The 25925-nt window shown below is 41.2% G+C and overlaps 1 protein-coding gene across 1 annotated transcript in view; it reads left to right on the forward strand.

Moving 5' to 3' along the window:
• LOC110156660 (thrombospondin type-1 domain-containing protein 7A-like) overlaps positions 1-25925 on the forward strand; it is a 594009-nt gene that overhangs the window by 541526 nt on the left and 26558 nt on the right. Inside the window, exons 27-28 of the mRNA XM_055163373.1 lie at positions 794-968; positions 20127-20300. Coding sequence (XP_055019348.1) covers positions 794-968; positions 20127-20300 — 349 coding nt within the window. The remainder of the gene's footprint in view (positions 1-793; positions 969-20126; positions 20301-25925) is intronic.

Below are 25925 nucleotides of genomic sequence, written 5' to 3' on the forward strand. Positions count from 1 at the left end.
CCTGGAGGCCCATCTCCTGCAGCGCTCCTTATAAATGTGACTGATGGGTGTAAAGTCACATCAAGTGATCTTCTCTGCCGCTCTGACCACACGCTGTAGAGCCTTCCTGTCGTGGGCTGAGCGGTGACCATACCACGCTGCGATGGACTGGGTCAGCACACTCTCCACCCCACATTTATAAAACGAAATGAGGGCTTTGGGCTTCTTTGGCCTAGTCCAGCAGCCAAGAGTCTCCTCAAAAAGTCCAGGCGTTGGTGGGTCTTCATTTACAATGTTGGCTGCATTAGTGGACCAGGTTCGACTGTCAGTGACGTGCAAACCCAAGTATTTCCAAATTCAACTTCTGTGCCCATGATGTAGAGGGGGGGCGGTGAGCAGCTGTTCTTCCTAAAGTCCACTGTCAACTCGTTTGTTTTTACTAAGCACAAAATCCACTACTAAAATGTGTATGTATGGGATTTTAATAGGAACTATACTTTTTGTCAGATTTTTTTTTCTTCTAATTTTTATTTATTTATTTATTTTTATTTTATTTATTTTATTTTTATTTATTTATTTATCTATTTTATTTTATTTCTTTATTTATTTTTTGATAGATTTATTTATTTATTTTATTATTATTATTATTATTTTTTTTTTTTTTGGTAGTTTTGATTTTTGTTTAGATTTTTTTGTACTACTGTTCCATTTTGGCAACTTTAGTGGGCTTAGGAGTTTAGGTGTTTAGTCCCACTTTAACCAGTAAAATTCTCCCCTGACCTCTGATCTCTGACCTCTCCTCTCCTTCTTACAGAGCGTGGTGTGTGGAGCTGGCCTGCGTTTCCGTAACCTCACCTGCTGGGTGTCGGACGGCTCTGTGGAGGACCCCGGGGCGCAGGTGGAGGAGGAGCTGTGCAGCGGGCTGGAGCTGGAGGTGGACGGAGACGCGAGGATCAGCCTGAAGGAGCCCTGTACTCTGCCCTGTCCAGGTAAAGCGCTAAAGCACCACCACAGCTGTCAAGTCTGCTTTTTTATTCTAACTTTGGGCTTCTCTTTTTGGAAGAACCGCGGGATACGTTTGTTCGCGCGTCACTTTTACACCATTGAGGGCTTTAAGACATGTCATGATGTTGTTACCTCATTAAAAACATACATGGAGTTGTGTAGTTCTCAAGATAACACCTACCACATACACGGACAAACTACAAACACATATTTAACTGCTAAAAAACTCGAGAAGCAAGGAGGCCAGCTTTTGAATGTCTTTTGTGATTACGGCAATACGGGATTTTACCAGTGTTTTCTTTGCAAACTCTATTTAAAGCTGTTTTTCGGTTCCGTTGGGGGTCCGTCACCTTCTTATATCTATGGAAATGTCATTACTCTGCTTGGAATGTTCCACAATATGACTAAAAAATGTGCATTTATTATTTACAGTGCAGGAAAAGGGAAAGAAAAACACAAATCTGGGGAGAAAATAAAAAGGATTTAAACTAAATAATCTACTAAACTAAGGAGCCCTAACTAAGTACAACGTAACAAAATCTAACTAAAGTTGTACTGTGAACCAAAGGTGTCTCAACGAACTAACAGAGGCAACAGCCGGCCATATAACAAAAAACAAAATGAGACTATTAAAAATCAAAGAAAAGGGCGAGCTGGCCGCAGGGATCCAGCCGCCCCGAGCATCCGAGGATTGGTGGGGGCGGAGGGGTGACCGGCCAATCTGCGACGCGATTTGACGCCAGCCTCCGTCCGGCGTCTGGTGCTCTCGCGGGTTCAGGGCTCATGGAGCAATCGCATCATATACACACAAAAGCAAATAGAGAAGAACGGGAGCACTAGTAACGAATTCTAAATGGCCGAGGCTCGTGACAATGACATTAAACAGCTCAACTTTACATTTTTTTTCAACTACAGGTGGATTTGTAGCTCAAAAATACCTAGAAAAACAACATTCTGACTGTGAGCAGGGTCGCCTCTCCACAGATCTGACCTGTATCTTGGTCTGGTTTGGTCTCAGTGAAGATAGAAAGGTTTAATGCTATACTGTGAAACATTCCAGACAAAGGAATGACGTCTCCATGTGGAAAAGAATATGACGGACCTTCCACCAGAAAAGTTACTCAGTGTACTTTTAACTTAAATGAATGGCAGCTGAGGTTTCAACTGACAGATCCAATTTGTACCTGTTCCTGGCAAATAAAATAATGAAAATAAAGTCAAGCTACCACAAATTCGGCTCTGACGCAAATTGGGGAATGACAGGCTCGATGGGCCTAATGTAATGGATGTCTTCATGACCTCTTTGGATCTGATGTCCGCCAGTCCCCCCTATGTCCTCTTCAAACAGAGAAGGGTCTGGCGTGGGCCCGTAGAGCGTGACAAACCCCGTACAGATGCTAATTTGTATCATGTGTTTTTCAAATGCAGGAGACATCTCCTCTCCAAAATTCTCATGCCATTCAATACAAAATACAGTATATAACTTCTTTTAAAAGGTGTTTGACCCTTCCATTATTGATTTTGATTAAATGTGAGCTGCTTCTGACACTGTGTTGTCCAGGCTAGTTGAGTCCAGTCTTGATATGCTTCCATTGTAGGGATTATTATACCTTTGATAACATAGGCTAAGATCACAAGGACTGAATAGTTATCTGCACTATAGGCGAGTTTCAGCTGACGTCATTGTTATTAAAAGCCCGCGTTGCATGCTGGGAAATATTTTGGTCGGAGGCAAGAAACACGGTAGCGTCAAACACAGTGCGTAACCTCGCGTTTTTATCCCTGATAATGGTAAATTCCTGCTGCATTATCAGATGCACAAATAGAAGCACGGAAGGAAAATGTCTTTTTTGTATTCCAAGTGAAAAGAACCACTAACGGCGAATTAAATGGCTTTCAAACATCCACAGAGCAAACGTAGAAGATCCTAACAAACCGTGGACTCCAACAAGTTCAACAACACATCGAGACTCTTGGAGGTTTTCATCTTTTCTGCTGTGAATGGCCCAGGAGTTTCCACCAAGTCATTGTGGATATCGCCAAAGTGAATATTTGTCCAGGTAGTTGGTGATTCTGACCAGAAATTTGGTTTGGTCCATCTTTTGTCGGGGTTGAAAAGGGTGATGTGTCGTCCATCGATGTTTATGACCAATTTCTGGTCAAATGGTCTTGGGTCCTCTGCCGTTAGAGTGGAAAAATAACCGGGATCAATACCCTTTACGTGCTTTCTCGCTCCGTCCATCATGTTGAATTAGTGTTTATTGCCGCCGACCAAAATAATTCCCAGCATGCAACACGCACTTTTGTCAACAATGAAACTCGCCTATATAAATTGTTATTTTGGTCTTAAAGGTCCTATATTACACAAAAATTTTAATTGCGAGCTTTAAGTCATGTTCTAATGCTGTTACCTCCTCAAAAACAGACCTGGAGTTGTTTTGTTTTGTTTCATTCACACGTTTGAGTAATCCTTTATTATTACTCTGTCTGCATGTCCAAATCTCATAATGCTCTGTTCCATCTTTAGTGTTTTCAGGCCGACAGAGAGCCATGCCAATTCCCACACCTAATCTCGAACCGACTGACATGTTCATGCCAAAAACCAGAGCGTTGGGGAACCGAAAACTTGGGGAACTAAAGTAAAACTTGTTTTTTCCAAGCAAATCGTGATGACACAGTAGACGTCAGCAGGTTCATTGGGGTCACACGTGGTAAAATAAAGAAACAAAGAAAACTTGTGTGTGGAATATGGTGAAGAAAAGTGAGAAGACGATATGCAGTGGTCAGCGAAGGAAATCAGATATTTGCTATATCCGTGTTGGCCTGGTAAGGTTCCATCGGGCATCGCTGCCATCTTCTCCACAGCAGTTGTTGTAGCAGAACTCGGCGCAGATAAATAATTGTATGAGTACAAATGCTCGCTGGAGTCGATGGTGCGATCCATGATTGCTGTTTTTCTTGCTGTGACATCCACTTTCGTATAAATCCACACCCTCTGTCGATGACACATCACAGGTTCACTTAAATGGAATGATCGTGGGTCGTTCACCGATAAGAACTTTGGTTTCCTGTGTAAGTGGTGCAGGAACCGGCACCGGCACCGTTCTGGCCGTCCTGAAAACAGCTCTTGTGATGTCATGAAGCCGTAGTTTTCAAGTTAACAGCTCTTTTTATATTTAGTTCAGTAGAGATTCACAATTCTGGGTCTAAAAGTACCAAAACAAAGTCAAACTAACACCATTTAGTTTATTTATAGTTATTTTGGTCTTAATGAAGAAAGTCATAGTCTCTGTGGAAGCTACTCTCGGGCTCCTCGGGCCTTTTGTTTGTTTTGGCACAAAGGGGCCTTGTGCGTCTGTGATTGGTTCATCTGCCTGTCAATCACGCCCATCTGAAATCGCGAAAACGGGATAACAGGACACGCTTCCAGACCCAAATTTCTGTATTGTGTTTTTGTTTTTGGCAAGACAAAGACCATTTCAAAATCCACAAATGTTGAGAAGCTCGATTCCACGCAGTGAACCTTTCCTCATTTCTGTGCACCTGTAGTTTCAGGTCTAAGTTTTAAGTAGACACACACATATCAATTCCATTCGATAGTGAGTGTGTGAGACAATCGATAGTGTGTGTGTGTTTTTGTGTGCTTACAGAGAGCAGACAGAGCCACAGAGGAGGGGCAGGTCAGGCTAATGTGGTGTGCATTGATCCAGCAGCAGATCCAAATGTGTGGATCTCTCTGTTACTGACGCCAAAGTGAAAACACACCCGTCAGCGTGAAAGGAATTGTGGGAGATATCTGACAAAGCTGTTAGTGTACGTGATATTGTTAGAGAGGAATGCAGAGCTTGCCGCTTGATCTTTTTAGAGTCCACGGTCACTTCCGTTTGTCTTTTTGATGTGTTGTGGTTTTTAATGTGTTGTTTTGTTGCTTTTTGTTTGTGCTTTTGATGTCGTTTTTTAATGTGTTGCGGCATTTGCGTTTGTGTTGTGGCGTTTGTATTTGTTGCAGTGCTTGCATTAAAATAGAGTCCCGCGGTCATTTCCATTGTGGCTTTTTGTTGTGTGTTGTGGCTTTTTTTTTTGGTTTGTTGTGGCTTTTTGTTGTGTTGTCGCATTTGTATTTGTTGCAGCCTTTGTTGTGACCCCTCTCAGCTTCCGTACCTGAGCTTCCACTTTAACAGAGCTATAAACAGCATAAACTATATAAAAAGTGGACTAAGGGAGTGTGACGTCACCCCATGGGAGTATTACAAGATCCTGAACATGAACCAAAGATGGCGTTGTGTTATTTTCAATGGTCTGTGGTCATTGGTGCGAAATCCCCCCCAAAAATTGCACATTGCAATTGCGGGAGTGACCTTGGCAAAAGAAGACACGCAATTTGTCTAGGGTGACCAGACACCCTTATTTTCCCAGTTTTCAGTCCTGTGTCTCCTGTCCCAGCAGATTTATCCAAAACCAGTGATTTGCCCCAGTTTTATACAAGAAATGTCCCAGGAGTCTCTATTTTTGATCAATTTGAACACTGCCAACAGTAAAGAGAGGCATGAATTGTCATTTGTTTTGGTAAAATAGAGAAAAGCTGCTTAAAAATGACAAAAACACAAAGTAAATGTGACTATATTGACTCACATGTTAGTCAGGAATGGGCTGAGTGCAGAACAGTTTTCTTAAATTACACACTTATTTCACAATGTTATTATTACCAACCACTACAAACCAGGGGGTCCGTGTTCCATTCATTCTTTTGAATTTTGAGTTAAGAACAATCAACAATAAAATGGGAAAACAGTTCTTTTTTTTTTGCATTTAATGTCAAACAAACCTCTTTTTCCAATATTTAATTTAAAGTTTATTTTAAATAACACCAATCGGTGCCTATTTAAATTTTTATATTTTTATTCTCTCTGGTTTATTGCCCGGAAAGTTCTGCTGCTACAAGGACTTACCTGAAAAATTGTTCCAATTTTGTGGATAAACATGTTGTCTTCTTTTATAGCAATGTGTTTATTTCACATCTTAAAAAGTCATTGTTAAACTCCATGAGGAGAAACAAATAAACTCTTTGTTCAGTTGACACCATAGAACAGGGATACTCAGTGCGCGGCTCATGAGCCACATGCGGCTAGATAAACATAGTAAAGTCTTAAGGCTTAATTCAAGGCTCAGTTAATCAAGGCTTAATTAATGGTGCTTCCTAAAGATGGCGCCGTGACACCTGCAACCAGTGATGCACAGGTCCATGTATAAACGACCTGAACCCGACCAACGCTTTCAACTAACCCACCTGTAACTCCGACCAAAAAAAATATTTGAAAGTATTATACCCAACCCGCTGTCTGAGCCACATTTAAAAAAGTAGAACATGCTCTTGATTAACATCATCAAAATAAAGTGGCCAACATAAATAAAGTGACCAACATAAATAAAGTGACCAACATAAATAAAGTGGCCAACAAGATAAACAAAGTGACCAACATAAATAAAATGACCAACATAAATAAAATGGCCAAGATAAATAAAATGGCCAAGATAAATAAAGTGACCAACATGAATAAAGTGACCAACATAAACAAAGTGACCAACATGAATAAAGTGACCAACATGAAGTGGCCAACATAAATAAAGTGGCCGACATAAACAAAGTGACCAACATAAAAAAGTGACCAACATAAATAAAGTGAGTGAAATTAGTGTTAAATAAAGAGCTGCGCTAAACCTGGACACGTACAATCTGCACTTGTATGACCTGCACATGTCTGATCTCTGAAAACATGAACCATCTCCAACGCGACACACACACATCACACACTCACCATCATCATCAACATCCCTCTGTCACAGAGAGAACACTCATATTCCATTGAGTCATGTCCTTTAGTCCGACAGAAGCTGAACCGCATCAGCACACAAGAAAAGAGATGTTGTTGTTTTTTTCAGAGCTTATAGTTTATGCAAATGAGTCATGTAGTTTTAAGTTTAGTGTCAGTAAAACATAAACAAATGTGTCAAAGCTGCATTAAACACATGATAATGTCAAACGGGCTGATGTGGCTCTAGAGTTTATTTATGCAGATTACTAATAGTAATAATAATGATGATCATTTTAATATAAAAATGTTAATGAACATGAAGCTTCTGCTCATCCTGGTATTAAGTTAAATCTGGTTTTAATTGAAAATATATCAGCTGTTTCTTTTTTATGGGATGTACAGTTTATCTGTAGAAATGCACATTTGCAAAGGTGACTTGTATGTTGGAGTATGTTGGGTAAAAGTGGCTCTCCTCTTGATTTTGCTCTTCCAATGTGGCTCTTGTTAAAAAAAAAAAAGTATCACTGCCATAGAACTATAATAAAAAATATTTTATATTATAGATCCATGGTTGTCACTGAATTCACACAAGGCACGCTAACAGCAGAACAAATAAACCAGAGAGAATAAAAGATCAAAATTAAAATAAGCACAGAGACTGTTTTTTGATTGGTGTTATTTAAAATAAACTTCAAATTAAATATTAGATACAGAGGTCGAAAACAGCTTTTTTGTTTGACACTAAAACAGAAAAATGAAATAACAAACTGTTTTCCCATTTTATTGTTTTTCATTCTTAATTGAAATTCAAAGAACGAATGGTACACAGACCTCAGGGGTGTCCCAGTTTTTGATATTGAAAATCTTGTCACGCTAGATTTGTCTGTTATTAATCTTGAGTTACAAACAAAATACTGAAATAATAAATAGAAAATGAATTTGAGCCGGAGTCGATGGAGCTGAAAACTGGCACATTCCTATTTGGAACGAGGTGGATATTAGTCTATGAACAGCATAAGTATTTGCTGGTTGTTACTTCCCCTGTGCAGTTTCAGCTTGTTTTGGGGGATTTTTGAGAATCCCAGTTTGGTTATCCGGTTTTCCTGGCAACACAGTGAGAGTGACAGGCGGGTGTAACCAATCACAGTGAAGCGTGGACTCTTAGAAGCAGCAGATGACTCGACTAGCCTCTTATGGATCATGTAAAGAGAGTAAAGAGTGTACATCAGGGGAGCTCACACTTTTCCAGCATGAGAGCTACTTACAAAATGACCAAGTCATAATGATCTACCTAATACAAAGCCAAGCAAACTGCACTGAAACACTCTGTGCCCCTTTTTTGGACCCTCACCCACAGTTTGAGAACCTCTTCTTTAAGAGAACTTCCTCTGGCACTTTACACAAAACTGTGAAATAAATGAAGGAAGTAGGTAAGATTTTTAAACCTGTTTTTTAAAGTTCCAAATTGGAGTTTCATTCTTTTCTGGTTTTGCAGTGATATTTACCAGCCTCTGCACATTTACCAAACCAAACGCACATCGTGACAAACACAGATGCATTTGTCACTTTTGTTAGACAAACTTCAGCCAAATGTGGCAGTAGGTCTGTTCTGTAGATCTGCTCTATGCTGTAGACCTGCTTTGTGCCAACACTGGAACACAAATTTAGACTGGGTTTTGCTTCACGTTTGGTCTTGCTCTTCTAATCAGCCGCACTGTGGGAGGGGCTTGTGTTCGCTGTACGCAGGAAGGAGCGAGAGCGTGAAAATGCGAGGGGCGGCGTGCTGACGTGAGGCAGATGGACAGGTAGGATGTTTAGGAAGTTGAACCTGCCCTGTGATGCACGCTGGTACACGAGGGCACACGCTGTCGCAGACGAGCCGTGCATAGGGAGCGTGTGTGTTTGTGATGTGCCGTAGAGTCTCCGCGGGTTTCAAATGAGCGCACAGGCTGCACTGAGACGCCCCACACGCTCCTGCACCCGCTACAAGTTTATTACCAACAGCAGCGGCCGTAATGAAATATGATCGCACTTGTTGAGTGTCAGACCTTGAGTGAGAGACAAGACCGAGTCCAAACGCGAGTCCAAGATGAGACACGGCGATCTACCCACACGACCTTGGCGATCGACTGGTAGATCGACGTATTGAACACCCCTGGTCTACATGAACTAAATGAACTGCAAAATCCAGACTGTGATCTAAAATTCGTGTGTTCTTTTTCGCACTGTTCGCCCATCTGCAGTGTCCCGGCTCAAAGGTCCAGACGGAAGCACCGGGACCCGCAGCAGTGTGTGTGTGTGCGTGTGTGTGTGTGGTGTGTGTGTGTGTGTGTGTGTGTGTGTGTGTGTGTGTGTGTGTGTGTGCGTGTGTGTGTTCAGGTGATTGATGTTGTGAGGAGTTTTATGCAAAGTCAAAGAGGAGAGATATTAAACAAACACATCTGGATTTATGAACTCTCATCCTCTCTACTTTATTACTGTCACTCTACTCACCCCAACTGTCCCTCTCTACCTCCCCTCTGTCGTTTCTCCCTCCCTCTGTCCTCCCTCTTTCCTTTCTCTCTTTTTCACCTCCCTCTTTCCCTATCCACTCCCTTTCTCCCCCCTCCTCCCTGTCCTGCCCCTCTCTTTTTCTCTCTCCTTCATTTCTGTCTTCCCTCTCTCTCCCTCTTTCTCTTTTCTTCTTTCTCCCTTTATCTCTCCATCTCTCTATCCCCCCTCTCTATATACTAGTATATTCCCCCTCTCTCTCACTCTCTTTTTCCCTCTTCCTCCCCCTCTCCCACTTTTTTCCTCCCTCTCTCCCTCTTTCTATCGCTCCATCCTCTCTCTCTCTCTCTCTGCCTTTTTCACCCATCTCTCTATCCATATATCCATATCCATATCTATCTATCTATCTATCTATCTATCTATCTGTATTTCTTCCCTCTGTCTCTCACTCTCTCTTCCTCTTTCCTTTCTCTCTCCTCTCTCTCTCTCTCCCTTTATCTCTCCCCCCTTCTTCCCTCTCTCACTCTCCTTATCTCTCTTTCCCCCCTCTCTCCCCCTCCCTCTTCCTCTCTCTCATGTCACTCTCTTCCTCTCTCTCATGTCACTCTCTCCTCTCTCTCTCCCTCTCTTCCTCTCTCTCCATCTCACTCTCTCCCTTTATTCCTTTTTCTCCATCTACCTCGTGTTCTCTCTCTCTCCCTCTTTTTCTCTCTCCATTTCCCTCTCTTCCTCTCTCTCCACCTCACTCCCTTCCTCTTTCTCCATCTCCCTCTCTTCCTCTCTCTCCATCTCACTCTCTCCCTTTCTTCTTCTTTCTCCATCTACCTCGTGTTCTCTCTCTCCCTCTCTTCCTACCTCCATCTCCCTCATTTCCTCTCTCTCCATCTACCTCTCCCTCTCTGTCCATCTCACTCTCTTCCTCTCTCTCCATCTCCCTCTGTCCCTCTCTTCCTCTCTCCATCTCCCTCGTTTCCTCTCTCTCCATCTACCTCTCTCACTCCTTCTCTCTCTCTCTCACTTCCTCTCTCTCTCTCTCTCCTCGCCTTCCTCCCGTGGTAAAATGAAAGTGTTCTGTGTTGTGTCTGTGTGTGTGTGTGTGTGTGTGTGTGTGTGTGTGTGTGTGTTGTCTGTGTGTGTGTGTGTGTGTGTGTGTGTGTGTGTCTGTGTGTGTGTGTGTGTGTGTGTGTGTGTGTGTCCTTCAGGTTGTGTCAGTGTACAGTTCAGAGTTGGGGACACATTTTACCATCGAGTGTTGCTGAAGAGTCTCTGTGTTCTGATCCTAATGGATCTTCTAATGGGTTTTGTACAACACTGAAAGACGTGTGTTAAATTAAAGCAGGATGAAGATGTTGATGTAAAATGGACTTTTCAGAGCTTTTAAAGATGTTAGAGTAGCTCCTCTTCTCACTGACCCTCTGAAGTTGTATCTGGAACGACTCGTGCATGTATGAGTGAGCTTTAATCACTTTAATCACTACTCGCTGTGATCTGCACATATCCACTGATGGGCTCTGCAGTTTTCTATTGTATACGTCAGTGCACTATTCTTTCTTTAAGTCGTTTTAGATGAATATTGCGATTTAAAGTGTCCAAACTATAACATAATGATCCAGGGGTGTCATAGATAACATACACTACCAGTCAAAAGTTTTAGAAAACCCTCATTTTTCCAGTTATTTATTGTAGTTCAAGTCGTGCAAGTCCAATGAAGAGCTTGAAATGTTACAAAGGGGCTCGGTCAAGCAGAAGTAAACAGCAAGGCCAAAAATTCAAGTTAATGCATCTGATATAAAAATGTATTGAACAGATACATATGTACTCTAGTTTATGAAACTGTTGACCTTTTTTCTGTACCATTTTTGGTTCTAAAGTTCCATAGGTTTTAAACAGACCATGTATGAAACATGGAACAAAAATTATTTCCCAAATTTCAAAGACCTGCAAATCATGTAAATAAATGGATGTATTTCATCATATCTTGTGTTATTCCATCTTTGAACTGTTGATGAAGGTACAGGATTTAAAAAAAAAAAAAAAGTATTTAAAATGATAAAAATTTGCTTGGAAGGACTGACATATTTTATAGAAATAGTTTCCTTTCATTTTGAAGTAATATTAAAGTTTTCAGAAGAAAAAAGCGACAAATGATGTAAAATCCTGCACCTTCTACTTGTTTGCACAATTTTCCCTCCGTTACCATGACCTTTTTTAATTAAAAAATCTCATGAGTCAAAAAGTAAGAGGTTTTTCAACCTAATCTTGTACCATATGGTAGAAAACTATATGAAGCAAATATTCAAACCAGTTTGTTAAGGATATGGAAGTGAGAACCAAGAGTTATCACTGTTTGGATTTATTGCCCAAAAAGTGCTGCATATTTCATTCCCTCCGTTACCGACATGAGTTTTTTTTTTTTTGTCAACAACTTGAAAGAATATCACAGGTTTAACTTGACCCTGTTGGAGTGTAACTCTTTCCTACATTCTGATACTTTACTTATTTCAATAGTTCCTCTAGTTTCTGAATAAGAGACATTTGAATGTCAAAAATCTGACCCTGTTTCCCTCCATTACCACTTGACCGAACCCAAAGGTAAAAACTGAACAGACAGAGGTTAAAATAAAAAGATAAAAGATACAAAACATAAGTCTAAGCTCTGCCAAAACTACCTCAGGAAAAAAGAACAAGATGGTAAACTTGAAAACATGGAGTGTCCAGCAGCACAGTGTCCAGACTTAAACCCCATCGAGCTGGTTTGGGATGAACTGGACAGAAGAGTGAAGCAACCTACAAGTGCCACACATTTATGAAACTTCTGCAACAGACTTGGGAAGAACTTTCTGAACAATATTTGATTTCTATTATAAAAAGAACGAGCTACGAGTGAGTTCAGCTGTTCTATCTGCCAAAGGTGGACACACACATCAGTCAAAAGTTTAGAATATGTTTTGGTCAAGAGTAAACAGTTAAAAAGTGGAAAAAGTGTGGTGTTCTAAAACTTTTGACCGGTCGTGTATATAACAATCTAAAGCACAATAAGTCTTTTTAAACTTTTGCGCTCCCTGTCTCTCTCTCTGTCTGATCCTGTTCAAATCTTGTTAGTCCACTGAGTTTGCTACAGACGTACCACAAATCCTGCTGAGATTCAGAATCTTTTACATGCACTTTTCACAACTTTCTACAGTCGTCATGGTAACACCACTTGCTTGCTAACGCGTACTTCCTGTCTGATTATCAGCCCAATGCTTTTTAATTAGACGTAGACAACACACAGCAGACCTGGTGACCTTAAGAACTGCTTATACAAAATGTACGGCTGATTGATTCTGATAACAAAAGCATTGGACATGATTGTGCTATTTCTGTTATGATTTGGTGTTTTGGTTCTCAGTGATTATCCAAGGAGAATGAGATGGCTGAAATGGTTTAAACCTGAAAAATCTGTGTATCATTCGTTCATTCGTTTTTCAATATAAAACCAAAAATAAGAAAAAGAAAATAACAACAGTTTTCTTCATGATTTGTCTCCAAAACCAAAATGAAAAAACAGATAAAGATTAGTTTTTTCAGTTTATGATTTTGTGTTTAAATGAAAAATGGAAAAAACGGATAACGGACGTATCCCGTTTACGTGACTTCCGTGACTGCGATGCCGGATTTTTGCGCTGCATACGGACTGAACCAGGACTGATCCAGATCCAAGACCAGTCCGAGCTTTGACTCCGAGCCTCCGCGGTGTCCAAGCCTCAGCTTCGAGCTCCGGCCCTGCCGTGGGCTCTGAGCCTCCGGTCTGGTCCCGGTCTGGTCTCAGTCTGGTCTCAGTCTCAGTCCTGCTCTGGTCCTGGTCTGGTCCCAGTCTGGTCTCGCTCTCAGTCCCCTCTGGTCCCCGTCTAGCCCCGGTCTGGTTCTGGTTTGGTCCCGGACCTGGATCAGTCCTGGTTCAGTCTGTATGCAGCGCAAAAGTCCAGCATCGCAGTCACTGAAGTCACGTAAACGGGAAACATCCGTTATCCGTTTTTTTTTTTCCATTTTTCATTTAAACACAAAATCGATAACTGAAAAAAACGAATCATTATCTGTTTTTCATTTTGGTTTTAGAGACAAATAATAAAGAAAACTGATGTTTTTTTTTCGTTTTCTTATTTTTGGTTTTATATGCAAATGATACACGGATTCTGAAATGTCTCTCTGATCTGAATGGTCACTAAACCCCAGCACCTGCACCAGTCATGAGTCAGTGCTAATGCAGCCTCTACAGCTCAGTGAGAGAATTCTGAGCTTTCACATCGTCTGTCCATAAAGTGAGAATGAGACAAACTTGGATGTCTCCTCTACCTGCAGGTTAAGACTCAAGTGCAGCAAATATAGTTCCTTTATTAAAACCATAAGAACCCAAGCTACATACAGTGTCTTCAACAGTGTACTGTGTAACTTTTTGGTTGCGGGTCCATTACCTGCTTGATATGTCATTGCTCTGTCTGGAATGTTCCACAGTATGACATTAAACAGCTCTACCTTTTTACATTTAGTTTGCTTGGTTTGTTGGTTTGGCCATAGTGACTTATTAAAGTCTGATTTCAGAAGCTCTGGTTAACACTTGGATTGGAGACCACTGGGAAAATCAGGTGCCACAGTGGGGCCAGTGACAAAAACTATTGTTGTGTCCTTAGGCAAGACACTTCACCCACATTGCCTAGTATGAAAGTGGTGTGAGTGTGAGTGTTGGTGAGTGGTGCAGATTGGCAGCCTCGATTTCGTCAGTCTACCATCTGTAAAGTATCTTTGTGAAATATATGCTATAGAAATAAAAACTTACTTATTTGCATTTATTTAAAAAACTGTCACTCTGACTGTGAGCAGGGTCGCCTCTCCACAGATCTGACTGTAATTTGGTCTGGTTTGGTCTAGATCAGGAGTGTCAAACTCAAATTTAGAGAGGGCCAAAATTAAAAACTGAGATTAAGTCGTGGGCCAAACTAAATATTTATTGTAAAATTTCAACAACATCTGCATGTTTTCTCTTCTTTCAAGATACTTTTTCTTATTAAAATAAATGTTTAATAATAGTTTTGCTTAAACATTGAATCCAGAACGAGCATAATATAAAATAATTTCAAAATTTAAAATAAATAATGTTTCTATAGCCTGTTTGTGCAGACGGCAGGCAGCTCTAATACATCTCACAGGCCAAATATAATTATATCGTGGGACAAATTTGGACCCCGGGCCTGAGTTTGATATGTCTGGTCGAGATAAAGGTAGAAAGGTTTATAAATATCATACTGTGAAACATTCCAGACAAAGCAACAACATTTCCATGGAGAAAAGTATTTGATGGAGCCTCCACCAGAACAGTTACACAGTGCACCTTTTATGAGTAAATTTAGAGTATTTCCCCAAAGATTAATTTGTAAAAGCACTTAATACAGCTCATTTTACTTCTTGACATTATGTAATCAGGTCTAAAGCTGGACCCGGGCCCGGCTCAGACTCTATCTCCTCATAAGCACGTGGGGTTTAAAGAGCCACCCACACAGGACGGACCGTGGACGAGCAGGGAGCCGCTCACCGGGACTGGACTCAAGGCGGGCTGCAGCGGGCATTTTGGATCTGCGTGTGGATTTGTGCAGGATCCTGGCTTTCATACAGTGCCACATGGACTCTGCCCGCTCTCCTGCTGGTAATGAGCGGGCATCTGCAGCCAAGCCCCGAGTGCCCCACAGACGGTCAACACAAACATTCACACTACAGCGGTACAAGCATTCACACTAAGACCAACAAGCGTAAAGACTGCTCATACTTTGCAACTCAAGTCATCAACGTTCCCTAGGGGTGTGATGCTATCTGTAGGCTCTGCTTGATCTGAAGCTTTATTAGACTTTAATCTGCACATTATTTTAACACAATCTGAACTGACGTAGCTGGAACAGAGGTGAGAGGTGAGGTGATTTGTGCTGTTACACAAGTCTCTCACACAGAAAATCACAGTCACAAAGCTGACAGTTTTTCAGTTACACTAAGTTGAGACTGCAGGGCTTAATGCTGAGTTTGGAATTTTTTTGCGAGGTTGTTCACAATTTCCAATTAAATGTGACTTGTATGTGATCTCCAGTGTGAACTTTAAAGGCCCAAAAAGCATCCCGCATGAGCTTTGGAGGACAAGACGACGTCAGATGATTTTAAAGTTGCTGTCGTACCAGAGCCAGAACATGTACAGCTTATTTGTTTTAAGGAGGATATTGAGAAGAAGAAAGACGAGGTTTTTGACCATGGCGTTTTGTGGGGCAGTGGCAGCAAGGTCCGTAGAAAGGAACGTGTGTGTGGTGCAAAATCGCAGCCGAGAGTGGTGGGATTGCGATGTGCTTCACTGCTTCACTCACACAGAGCTTATACACAATTTTCGTATGACGAGAAGAATGTTTGTGTACATTTGGGAGCGCCAACTTGTACCACTCTCGCGTCTTTGGCGGCCTATTTCAGTGAGCAAACGTATCGGCGTTGGGCTGTATTGGCTCGCAACAGGTTCTTGTTACCTGTGTTGTTATGACGTGTAGGTGGGATGAGTGTGACCTGGCCGTTCAGACTGAAGTTGCATATCAAAAGATCTGATATGTATGGGTTTTAGGAGCACATATCCAAATGCCTGTGTCACATTTGGAAAAGATCAGATCTGTGTCGTTCAGACTGTCATTAAAAGATCAGATACAGGTTGCATAGTTGTAAAAAAAAATCAGATTTGGGTCACTTCAGGCTGCAGTCTGAATGTATCCTTAGTCACTCTCACCTAAACGGTACCATGAACACTCAGACTGACCAGACTCATGCATATGTGCTGTTTAAAACAATTTTGTATTTTTTCTTGAGTTTTCAGACGATTGTAAAACTTTTTTTTGAAAATGTAACACCTTTTTGTTCCATCTTGTTTGTTAATCTCCTCGGGTATGTCAGTAGTATTTACAGTTAGATACAATCAGATCAAACAACTCTCTTTCTGAACTTTCTCCCTTGAAATGCACCACACTTTGTACAGGCTCTATTCACGCTTACGTCTCAAACCAGGAATACATCTGTCAACATGTGATGACAACTTCTGACAGGCTCTGTTTGCAAGAGTAAGGCTGACAAAATCTAGGAAAAAAGAGAAATTAGTCCAGTTTTCTTCATCTCCATATCATTGTAGTGTTCTGTTATGTTCGGTTTATCAACAGTTACAACCATACATCAGTTTTCATCACTTCCCCACTGACACACAACTCCAGTCTTCATTTTGTCACTGATCACATTTACTTCAATGGGTTTTATCACAGTCGGTCGGCAAGCCCAGTGTCGGGAACTACACCGGAAGTCATCATCACATGTTTCCAAATGTCTTCCTGGTTTGTGATGTAAGCGTGAATAAAGATTATTCTGTTAATGCCACATGTTCATCTTGAGGCCAAACCAACTCATGACTGTCTGGTCAAACCTCACCATGTGGCCCATCCATTCATTGGAGGAAAAGTGGGGACACTCAGAGAGACTTTCTTAGGACCCATGGAGGCTAGTGGTTTCTGGCCACAATATTTCTATTGCACATTTTATAAACATGACAGTTTCCAAAATGCTGAACAAACAAATGAATACAATAAAAACAGTAAACCATAATTAAAAACAATAAATAGTGCTCAAAATAAGTGTTAAAATGTATAAAGCTAAAAATGATAATACAATGAAGAAAATAAAATAAATAAATAAAAGACACACGACCATATCTGTTGCAACAAAGATTAAAGCTGCTTTCTATTCCATAACTCACAAGGCTTTAGAAATTGATTATTGCAAGAAAAACAATTTCCATGACATGTGCATTGTGTCTAGCCAGGCTGGTGCCACCTAGTGCCTCTGCTCAATTTAATTTCTCTCCAGCAACTAGGTCAGGAATCAAAATACAATAGACAGTTCGCAAAACCCCCCGGAAGTGCGAGTTCAGGCACCAGCCAATCAGCGAAGAGACAGACATTCAGTGTTGTCAACAATTCCCGAGATTGAGGATTTAAAGCCGAAATAAAGAGAATGTTTGGTGAATTTCATCAAGGGGAAAGACTTTATTGTCCTTCTTCTTACCGAGATTTGGGAAAAGCTTAATATACCAGTTAGTCCTGTTAGCGACGCATAACATACGTCACGACCAAATAGCAGCGATTGGTTAAAGAAAAAAAAGCACCTGCCTACCGTCGAGGGAATGAAATCTAAGTCAGACGGCTTCTACGAAGTGAAACGAAGTAAAACCGTTATATAATTCCGCCATTAGAGATACATGAGGAACACCCCCAGCATGACGTCACTGCAAAATATCAATAGCAGAACAAGCACACACAAACACACACTCACACACACATACAAATACATAAATTATTTTAAATTGGACTAGGCCAGTTATCAGTATTTTTTCCTGGTTTTCTACATTCAGATATTCTTTATTATGTTCAGGGGAGTCTTTACTTTACACCATTTCTCCAGGTCCTCCAGTTTAGCCTCTTTTCTGCTTGAGAGAATTACCTGTGCACCATTTCTCCCTGTCCTCCTGCTTCCCCCTCTGTAGTGCTAAATACAGTTTTGGTAAAAAAAAATTTTCCTGTCCTCCAGTTTTGTGTTTCTTTCCTCCCTCTTTATCTACGGGCATGTTACCTGTTCACCATTTTGCCTTGTACTCCAGCGAAAAGCAGTTTTCAGGGGTTTCTTCCTGTTTGCCATTTACCTTGTCCTTCAGTGATATTTTTCTAAGTCTGTCTTATCAAGGGAGTTTATCTGTGCTCAGTGTGTCCTTGCCTTCATCATTTCTTTCTGTATTACTGAAGAATCTTACCAGTTCACCGTTTTGCCTTGTGCTCCTGTGATTGTGAAAAATTCGACATGTTTGATTTTGTCCAGGGGAGTGCTGCCACCATTTCGTCTCCTTGTCTCCATTTTGAACCTTTCTCCTTGTATTCCAGTTGCATAGTTTTTGTTGTTCGGTGAAATGGTGTTTTAAACTTTGTTCTGAACCATAGACTGTTTATATAAATGGACACAGCTAACTAAATATCGTGATATAGTATCGTCAAAAGTCTCACAATAATATCGTGGGCTGGCACAATATATCGAATCACAAGTTCCTTTGCTTAAATGTATGGTTTTATAGTGACAACAGTTAATAAACACAATGAACTACATATCCCATGATTCATTTCAGTGCAGACAACATGAAGAAATATGTTTTTTACTTTAATTCTTGGGATTATGACAGTATTGATTCACACCAAAGTTTTGTCAAGGTATTTTAAAAGCAAAAAGGTGTCCTGTCTACAGTTCTATTAGCCTCTTCAAAATATTGCAATAAATATTGTACCGTGCGATGCATATCGTAATAGTATCGTACCGTGAAATGTATATTGTAATAAGATCGTATATTGAGATGCATACTATAATAATATCATACCGTGTGATGCATATTGTAATAAGATTGTACCATGAGATTCATATAATAATAATATCATACTGTGAGATGCTTATCGTAATAACATCGTACCGTGTGATGCCTATCGTAATAATATTGTACCGTGAGATGCTTATCATAATGAGGTCGTACCATGAGATGCGTATCGTAATAATATCATAATGTGAGACGGTTATCGTAATAATATTGTACCGTGAGATGCATATCGTAATAGTATTGTACTGATGTATATTATTATAAAAAGAACGTATTTTGAGATGCATATTGTAATAATATCGTACCATGCAATGCATATTGTTATAAGATTGTACCATGAGATGCACATCGTAGTAATAGCTTGATATGCTTACTGTAATAAGATCATACCGTGAGACGTATATCGTAATAAGATTGTACCGTGCGATTCATATCATAATAATATCGTACCTTGAGATGCTTACTGTAATAATATTGTACCGTGAGATGCATATTGTAAAAAGATTGTGTTTTGAGATGCATATTGTAATAATATCATACAGTGTGATGATTATCATAATAATACTGTACCGTGAGATGCTTATCGTAATAATATCGTACCATGAGATGCTTACTGTAATAAGATCATACCGTGCAATGTATGTTGTAATAAGATTGTACCGTGAGATTCATGTCATAATAATGTCGTACCGTGAGATACTTATTGTAATACTGTACCTTGAGATGCTTATCGTGATAACATTGTAACAGTGACATGCTTATCATAATAATATCATACCATGAGATGCTAATCAGAATAATATAGTACTATGAGATGCATATTGTAATAATATTGTACCGTGAGATGCTTATCATAATAGTGTTGTAACAGTGAGATGCTTATAGTAATAATATCATACCTTGAGACACTTATCTTAATAATATCTTACCGTGAGACGCATATTGTAATAATAAGTACAATGACATGCATACCACAATAAGATCATACTGTCAGATGCTTATCGTAATAAGATCGTACCGTGAGATTTGTATATTGTTACGTCCCTTGCCACTACTAAATAAAACTGCACAATCCCGATAAGATGTTCAGTTTTTGCACAGTCTGCCTTTTCTTTTCAAACCATCAGTCAGTGGAATCAGCTTCCAGACACTCGAGTCAAGTCTTCCTTTACCTTTTCTAGAGATTTACAACACTCTAGGTTCCCAAAGTGCCAAAGTACTTTTCCAATAAAATCAAGAGTATAGAAACATGCAAAATTTTAAAGAGAAAAATAAAAACAAATTGTGCAAAGCGTTACTGCTAGTCTGAACAGGGTCTTTGGGAGTACTTCCTGTTCACCGTTTTCCCCCGTCCTCCAGTCACATGTTTATCTGTGTGTGTGTTCCAGGCGAGTGTTACCTGATGGAGTGGTCAGACTGGAGTCCGTGTGTCAGTATCTGCGTGAAGGAGGCCTCGGTGGAGTTCGGCTCGGTCCAGGTCCGGTCCAGAGCCGTCCTGGCCCAAGAACCGGAGAACCTCCAGCAGTGTCCGGACCAGGCCTGGGAGTCTCAGAGCTGCACTGGTGAGGATTCAAGACACAATATAAACATGAAACTCATCAATATGTTCTGTATCCTCCCTTTTTAGGTTTTTAAAGGTGCTATAGTTCACAAATTCTCTTACGAGCTTTAAGACAAGTTATAATGTAGAAATTTCTAAAGTGGCACAATTATCTGCAACACGACGGTCAGAGATGAGGTGATTCTTAACGCTGTAATGATGAAGTGAAACAGCATAGGCCTCTTTAAGCTCACAGAGTCCCTTCAGAAAGAGTCTATTTTAATGAGTGTGGAGTAATTGAATTAGCCTACATTACCCAGAGTCCCCTGGCTGCTCTTCTCTTCTTCACTGGGGTCAGCTGGAGCTTGTAGCATTTACCCAGGTCAACTATACAGCTCCACTACACTGTACAGTATTACAGTATTAAACCAGCCGTAATATCCCTCCTCTTTCTCTCTCACACATCTCACTCTATCTCTTCTCTCTTTCCTCTCTCTCTCTCTGCTGTTTCTGTCTCTCTTCACTCTCCTCTCTCTCTATCTCTCATTCCCTGTCCCATCTCACTCTCTCTCTCCTTTCTCTCTCTGGCTCTCTCTTTTTTGTCTTTCTTATCTCTTCTCTGCTTCTTTTTCTGTCTCTCTTCTCTCTGCTCTCTCTCCCTCTCCCATCTCTCTCTCTCTTCTTTTCCGTCTCTTCTCTCTACTCTCTCTGTGTCTCTCTCCCATCTCACTCTGTCTGTTCTGTCTCTCTTCTTTTTCTGTCTGTCTACTCTCTCTCTGACTCTCTCATCTCACTCTATGTCTTCTTTCTCTCTGCCTCTCTCTGTTCTTTTCTCTCTCTTTGTCTCTCTCTCTCTCCTCTTTCTCTGCCGATCCCCCCTCTCTGTTTCTCTTCCTCTCCATCCTGTAGTGTGTGTGCTGTGGTGTGTGTGTTGTAGTGTGTGTGCTGTGGTGTGTGTGTTGTAGTGTGTGTGCTGTAGTGTGTGTCCAGTGGTGTGTGTGCTTTAGTGTCTGTCCGGTGGTGTGTGTGCTGAGCTGTGTGTGCTGTGTGTGTGTGTCAGTGTGTGTGTGTCTGTGCTGTGCGTGTGTGTGTGTGTGTGTGTGTGCGTGTGTGTGTGTGTGTGTGTGCTTTAGTGTCTGTCCGGTGGTGTGTGTGCTGAGGTGTGTGTGCTGTGGTGTGTGTGTGTGTGTTGTGCTGTCAGATCTGTGTGTGTGTGTGTGTGATAAGTGAGGCTGATCATAATGTCACATTACCTCCACACTCCTCTCAGTGGAAAACTCAAAGTGCACTTTACACACACGACAGGAGCAGCAGTGTGGACAGGTGACCCCGTCTGACAGGGACAGAGAGCAGCGGTCAAGCCCACCCTGACCACCTGCACCTGACAGCTCCTACTTTTATTACATATACTTAAGTGTATTTTATCTTTAAAGTCCTGTTATAATGTTGTTTCCTCCTCAAAAACAGACCTGCACTTGTGTTTTGTTTCATTCACACATCAGTAACTCTTTATTATTATTCTGTCTACATCTCCAAAGCTCCAAATTCTCTGTTCCTATTCCACCTTGTGATTCAAGTTAACAGCTCAATTGACCTTTAAAGGGCCCAACTCATGGACCAGACCGGGACCAGAGCTTCGAGCTCCGGACCTGCCGTGGGCTCTGAGTCTCCGGTCTGGTCCCGGTCTGGTTCGGTCTGGTTCCAGCCTGGTCCTGGTCTGGTCTCAGTCTCAGTCCTGCTCTGGTCCCTGGTCCCGCTCTGGTCCCGGTCTGGTCTCTGTCTGGTTCCGGTCTCAGTCCCGGTCTGGTCCTGGTCTGGTCGGTCTGGTCTGGTCTCAGTCTGGTGGTCTCAGTCCGGTCTAAGTCCCAGTCTCAGTCCCGGTCTGGTCCCGGTCTGGTCCTGGTCTGGTCTCAGTCTCAGTCTGCTCCGGTCCGCTCTGGTCCGGTCTCTGGTCCCGGTCTGGTCTCAGTCTGGTCTCGGTCTGGTCCTGGTCTCTCCGGTCTCAGTCCTGGTCTCAGTCTCCAGTCTGGTCTGGTCCCGGTCTGGTCCCGGTCTGGTCTGGTCTGGTCTGGTCCCGGTCTCAGTCTCTGGTCTCAGTCCCAGTCTCAGTCCCAGTCTCAGTCCCGGTCTGTCCTCTCCTGGTCCTGGTCTGGTCTCAGTCTCAGTCCCAGTCTCAGTCCCGCTCTGGTCCGCTCTGGTCTGGTCTCAGTCCCGGTCTCAGTCCGGTCTGGTCCCGTCTGGTTCCGGTCTGGTCTCTCAGTCCCGGTCTGGTCCCAGTCTCAGTCCCGGTCTGGTTCCGGTCTGGTCCTGTCCATATGCGGTGCAAAAGTCCAGCGTTGCAGTCACAGAAGTCACGTAAACGGCCGTTATCCGTTTTTTTCCCCCCATTTTTCATTTAAACACAAAATCGAAAAACGAAAACATTAATCATTATCTGTGTTTTTTTCATTTTGGTTTTAGAGACATTATTATTATTTTTGGTTTTATTTTGAAAAACTAATGAACGAATGATACACAGATTAAAAACAACTCCAGGTCTGTTTTTGAGGAGGTACTCACATTATAACATGTCTTAAAGCTCACAAGAGTCCGTTTTGTGTCATGTACGTAGGAGCTTTAAACCTCATACAAAACTCCAAACTGTGAGAGACCCGCTCCTTTTGTGTTCCATGTGAAATCCTTCTTTTCCGTATTACTGTAGTCTTCATACATGAGATAAGAGTTCTTCTGGAGCTGAATGAGATTAGGCTCAGAGGAGCAGGACTCAAGACCGATCGTCACCTCTCACTAATCTGCTCTCATTATGGATTTAAACGCTAATGCTGATGTGAGCTAATGTTAATGCGCCAGGTTTTCCCACGCACCAGCAAACAGAAGATGCGACGCCACCATTAGGACAGATCTGTTTACAAAATATATATATATATGGATACAGATATATGGATCCACAAAACTGGGGTTGTCAGAAGGCAAGGCAAGTTTATTTGTACAGCACAATTCGTACACAAAGTAATTCAAAGTGCTTTACAGAATAAGAAATACATTAAAATCATAATAAAAACAAATCAAAACATAAATAATCATGAAGATTAAAATTAAAAAAGAGAGACATAAATTGGAGAGAAGAGTGCGGAATGAAAACCTTTCAGTTATTTGCACAGTTAAACAGAAATGTTTTGAGTCTGGATTTAAACAGCGTCACAGAAGAGTCTGTCTCACATGTTCAGACTGTTCCAGGTTTTAGCTGCATGAACCTGAAACTCTGACTCCCCTTGTTTAGTCGTGACTCTGGGCACCAGCAGGAGGCCGGTCCCTGAGCTCCTCAGAGTGTGAGATGGTTCATATGACACTAACATGTCACAGATGGACTTTGGTGCTCGGCCATGGAGACACTTGTACAAGCAGAGCTGCTTTAAAGTCTATTCTCTGAGGCACAGGAGCCAGAGCAGAGACCTGAGCACAGGACTTATGTGCTCGTACTTCCTAGTTCGAGTAAGGACCCGAGCTGCAGTGTTCTGGATGTTCTGGATGTTCTGGATGTTCTGCAGCGTCTCACAGCTCGTTTGGAGAGACCAGTGAGCAGAACATTACAGTATCTAACCTACTGGAGACAAACGCATGGATAAGTTTCTCCAAGTCTGATTTAGACAGTAAACCTTTGATTTTTGCTATGTTTTTTAGATGGTAAAAGGCTGCAGATGTTATTGATTTGATGTGGCTGTTAAAGTTCAAGTCTGAGTCCATTATTACCCCGAGATTTCTTGCCTGATTTGAAGAATTAGAATTTTTGCAGTTATTTATTGCAGATCAAGTTCAGTGAAGAGCTTGAAATGTTACAAAGATAAGAACTGAACAGACAGGTTAAAAACAAGATAAAGATACAAAACACAAGTCCAAGTTCTGCCAAAACTACCTCAGGAAAAAAGAACAAGATGGTAAAGTTTGAAAACCTGGAGTGTCCAGCAGCACAGTGTCCAGACTTAAACCCCATCGAGCTGGTTTGGGATGAAGAGTGAAGCAACCTACAAGTGCCACACATTTATGGAAACTTCTGCAACCAGTGTTGGGGAGTAACAGATTACATGTACCAGAGTTATAGTAATCAGAGTACAAATTATGAGTAACTGTATTCGATTACAGTTACTGTTTCAGTGAGTGGTAATTGGATTACAGTTATTTTGTTGAAATAAATGGATTACATGGTGGTATTTTTCCTGTTTTTATTGTTTTCACAATTTGGGCTATTCCCTTTTTTTTTCTTTTTTTTTTTTTCTCGGTAATTCCACTCATTGCCAGAAACCAAACTAGATCTAAACTAGATCTAAACCAGGTCTAAACCAGCACTAAACCAGGACTAAAACCAGGTCTAAACTAAATCTAAACCAGGACTAAAATCAGGTCTAAACTAGATCTAAACCAGGTCTAAACCAGGTCTAAACTAGAGCTAAACCAGGTCTAAACCAGGACTAAAACCAGATCTAAACTAGATCTAAACCAGGTCTAAACTAGATCTGAACTAGCTCTAAACCAGGTCTAAAACAGGTCTAAAACCAGGTCTAAACCAGGACTAAAACCAGGTCTAAACTAGATCTAAACTAGATCTAAACCAGGTCTAAACCAGAAATAAAACCAGTTCTAAACTAAATCTAAACGAGAACTAAAACCACATCTAAACTGGATCTAAACCAGGTATAAACCAGATCTAAAACAGGTCTAAAACCAGGTCTAAACCAGGACTAAACCAGGACTAAACCATCCTAGTATTTGGATTACTTGATTTGCTGTAGAGAAGCAAAGTATTCAGATTACGTTACTCACCTTAAATAACTTCATGGATTACGTTACAAACTACATTTTGAGGTATGTAATCTGTAATCTGTAGGGGAATACATTTTAAAAGTCACCTTCCCAACACTGTCTGCAACAGACTTGGGAAGAACTTTCTGAAGAATATTTGATTTCTGTTGTAAAAAGAACGAGCCACGAGTGTGTTCAGCTGTTCTATCTGCCAAAGGTGGACACACACATCAATCAAAAGTTTAGAATATGTTTTGGTCAACAGTAAACTGGAAAACGTTTGGTGTTCTAAATCTTTTGACTGGTAGTGTAGCTTTAGAAATATCTTGAGCTGCATCAGAACAAGTATAAGACAGGGTGAGCAGATGTTCTCTTTTTCCAGGACATGTCTTTCCTTTTGGGACCCTAAAAAACATCTGGGAGGAATTTTGACTCTATCAGTCGACAGCTTTGAGTGGGTCACTTATCTTAGTTTTGGTGACAGTCTTTGCTCATCTGATCAGATACAATCATGGATCTTATTAAGAGCTTATTATAATTGGATGGATATAATCGCCGGCATTTCTCAAGCTCTGAGCGTCTAAACTCCGCCTTTCCATCCTCGCTCCGTCTCTCTCACAGCGAGGGCACAGACCGCTGCTTTGATCAGAAAATGCACCTACAATTATTAAAGGTATTATTACAAAGGTCTATTAGATTCTGTGGAGAGGTTGGATGATCATGATGCAGTTCTTCACGTCTCAAACTCTACACCACTCTTTACTTGATGAAAATTGACCTCATAGTAGAGGAGATTTTGTATTTGTATTTATTAAAAAGACATGGACAGTGTCACAACATCAGACACACA

This window comes from Boleophthalmus pectinirostris, unplaced genomic scaffold, assembly GCF_026225935.1.
Source record: "Boleophthalmus pectinirostris isolate CB_2022bp ecotype Guang Dong unplaced genomic scaffold, ASM2622593v1 HiC_scaffold_6, whole genome shotgun sequence".
NCBI classification, from domain to species: Eukaryota; Metazoa; Chordata; class Actinopteri; order Gobiiformes; family Gobiidae; genus Boleophthalmus; species Boleophthalmus pectinirostris.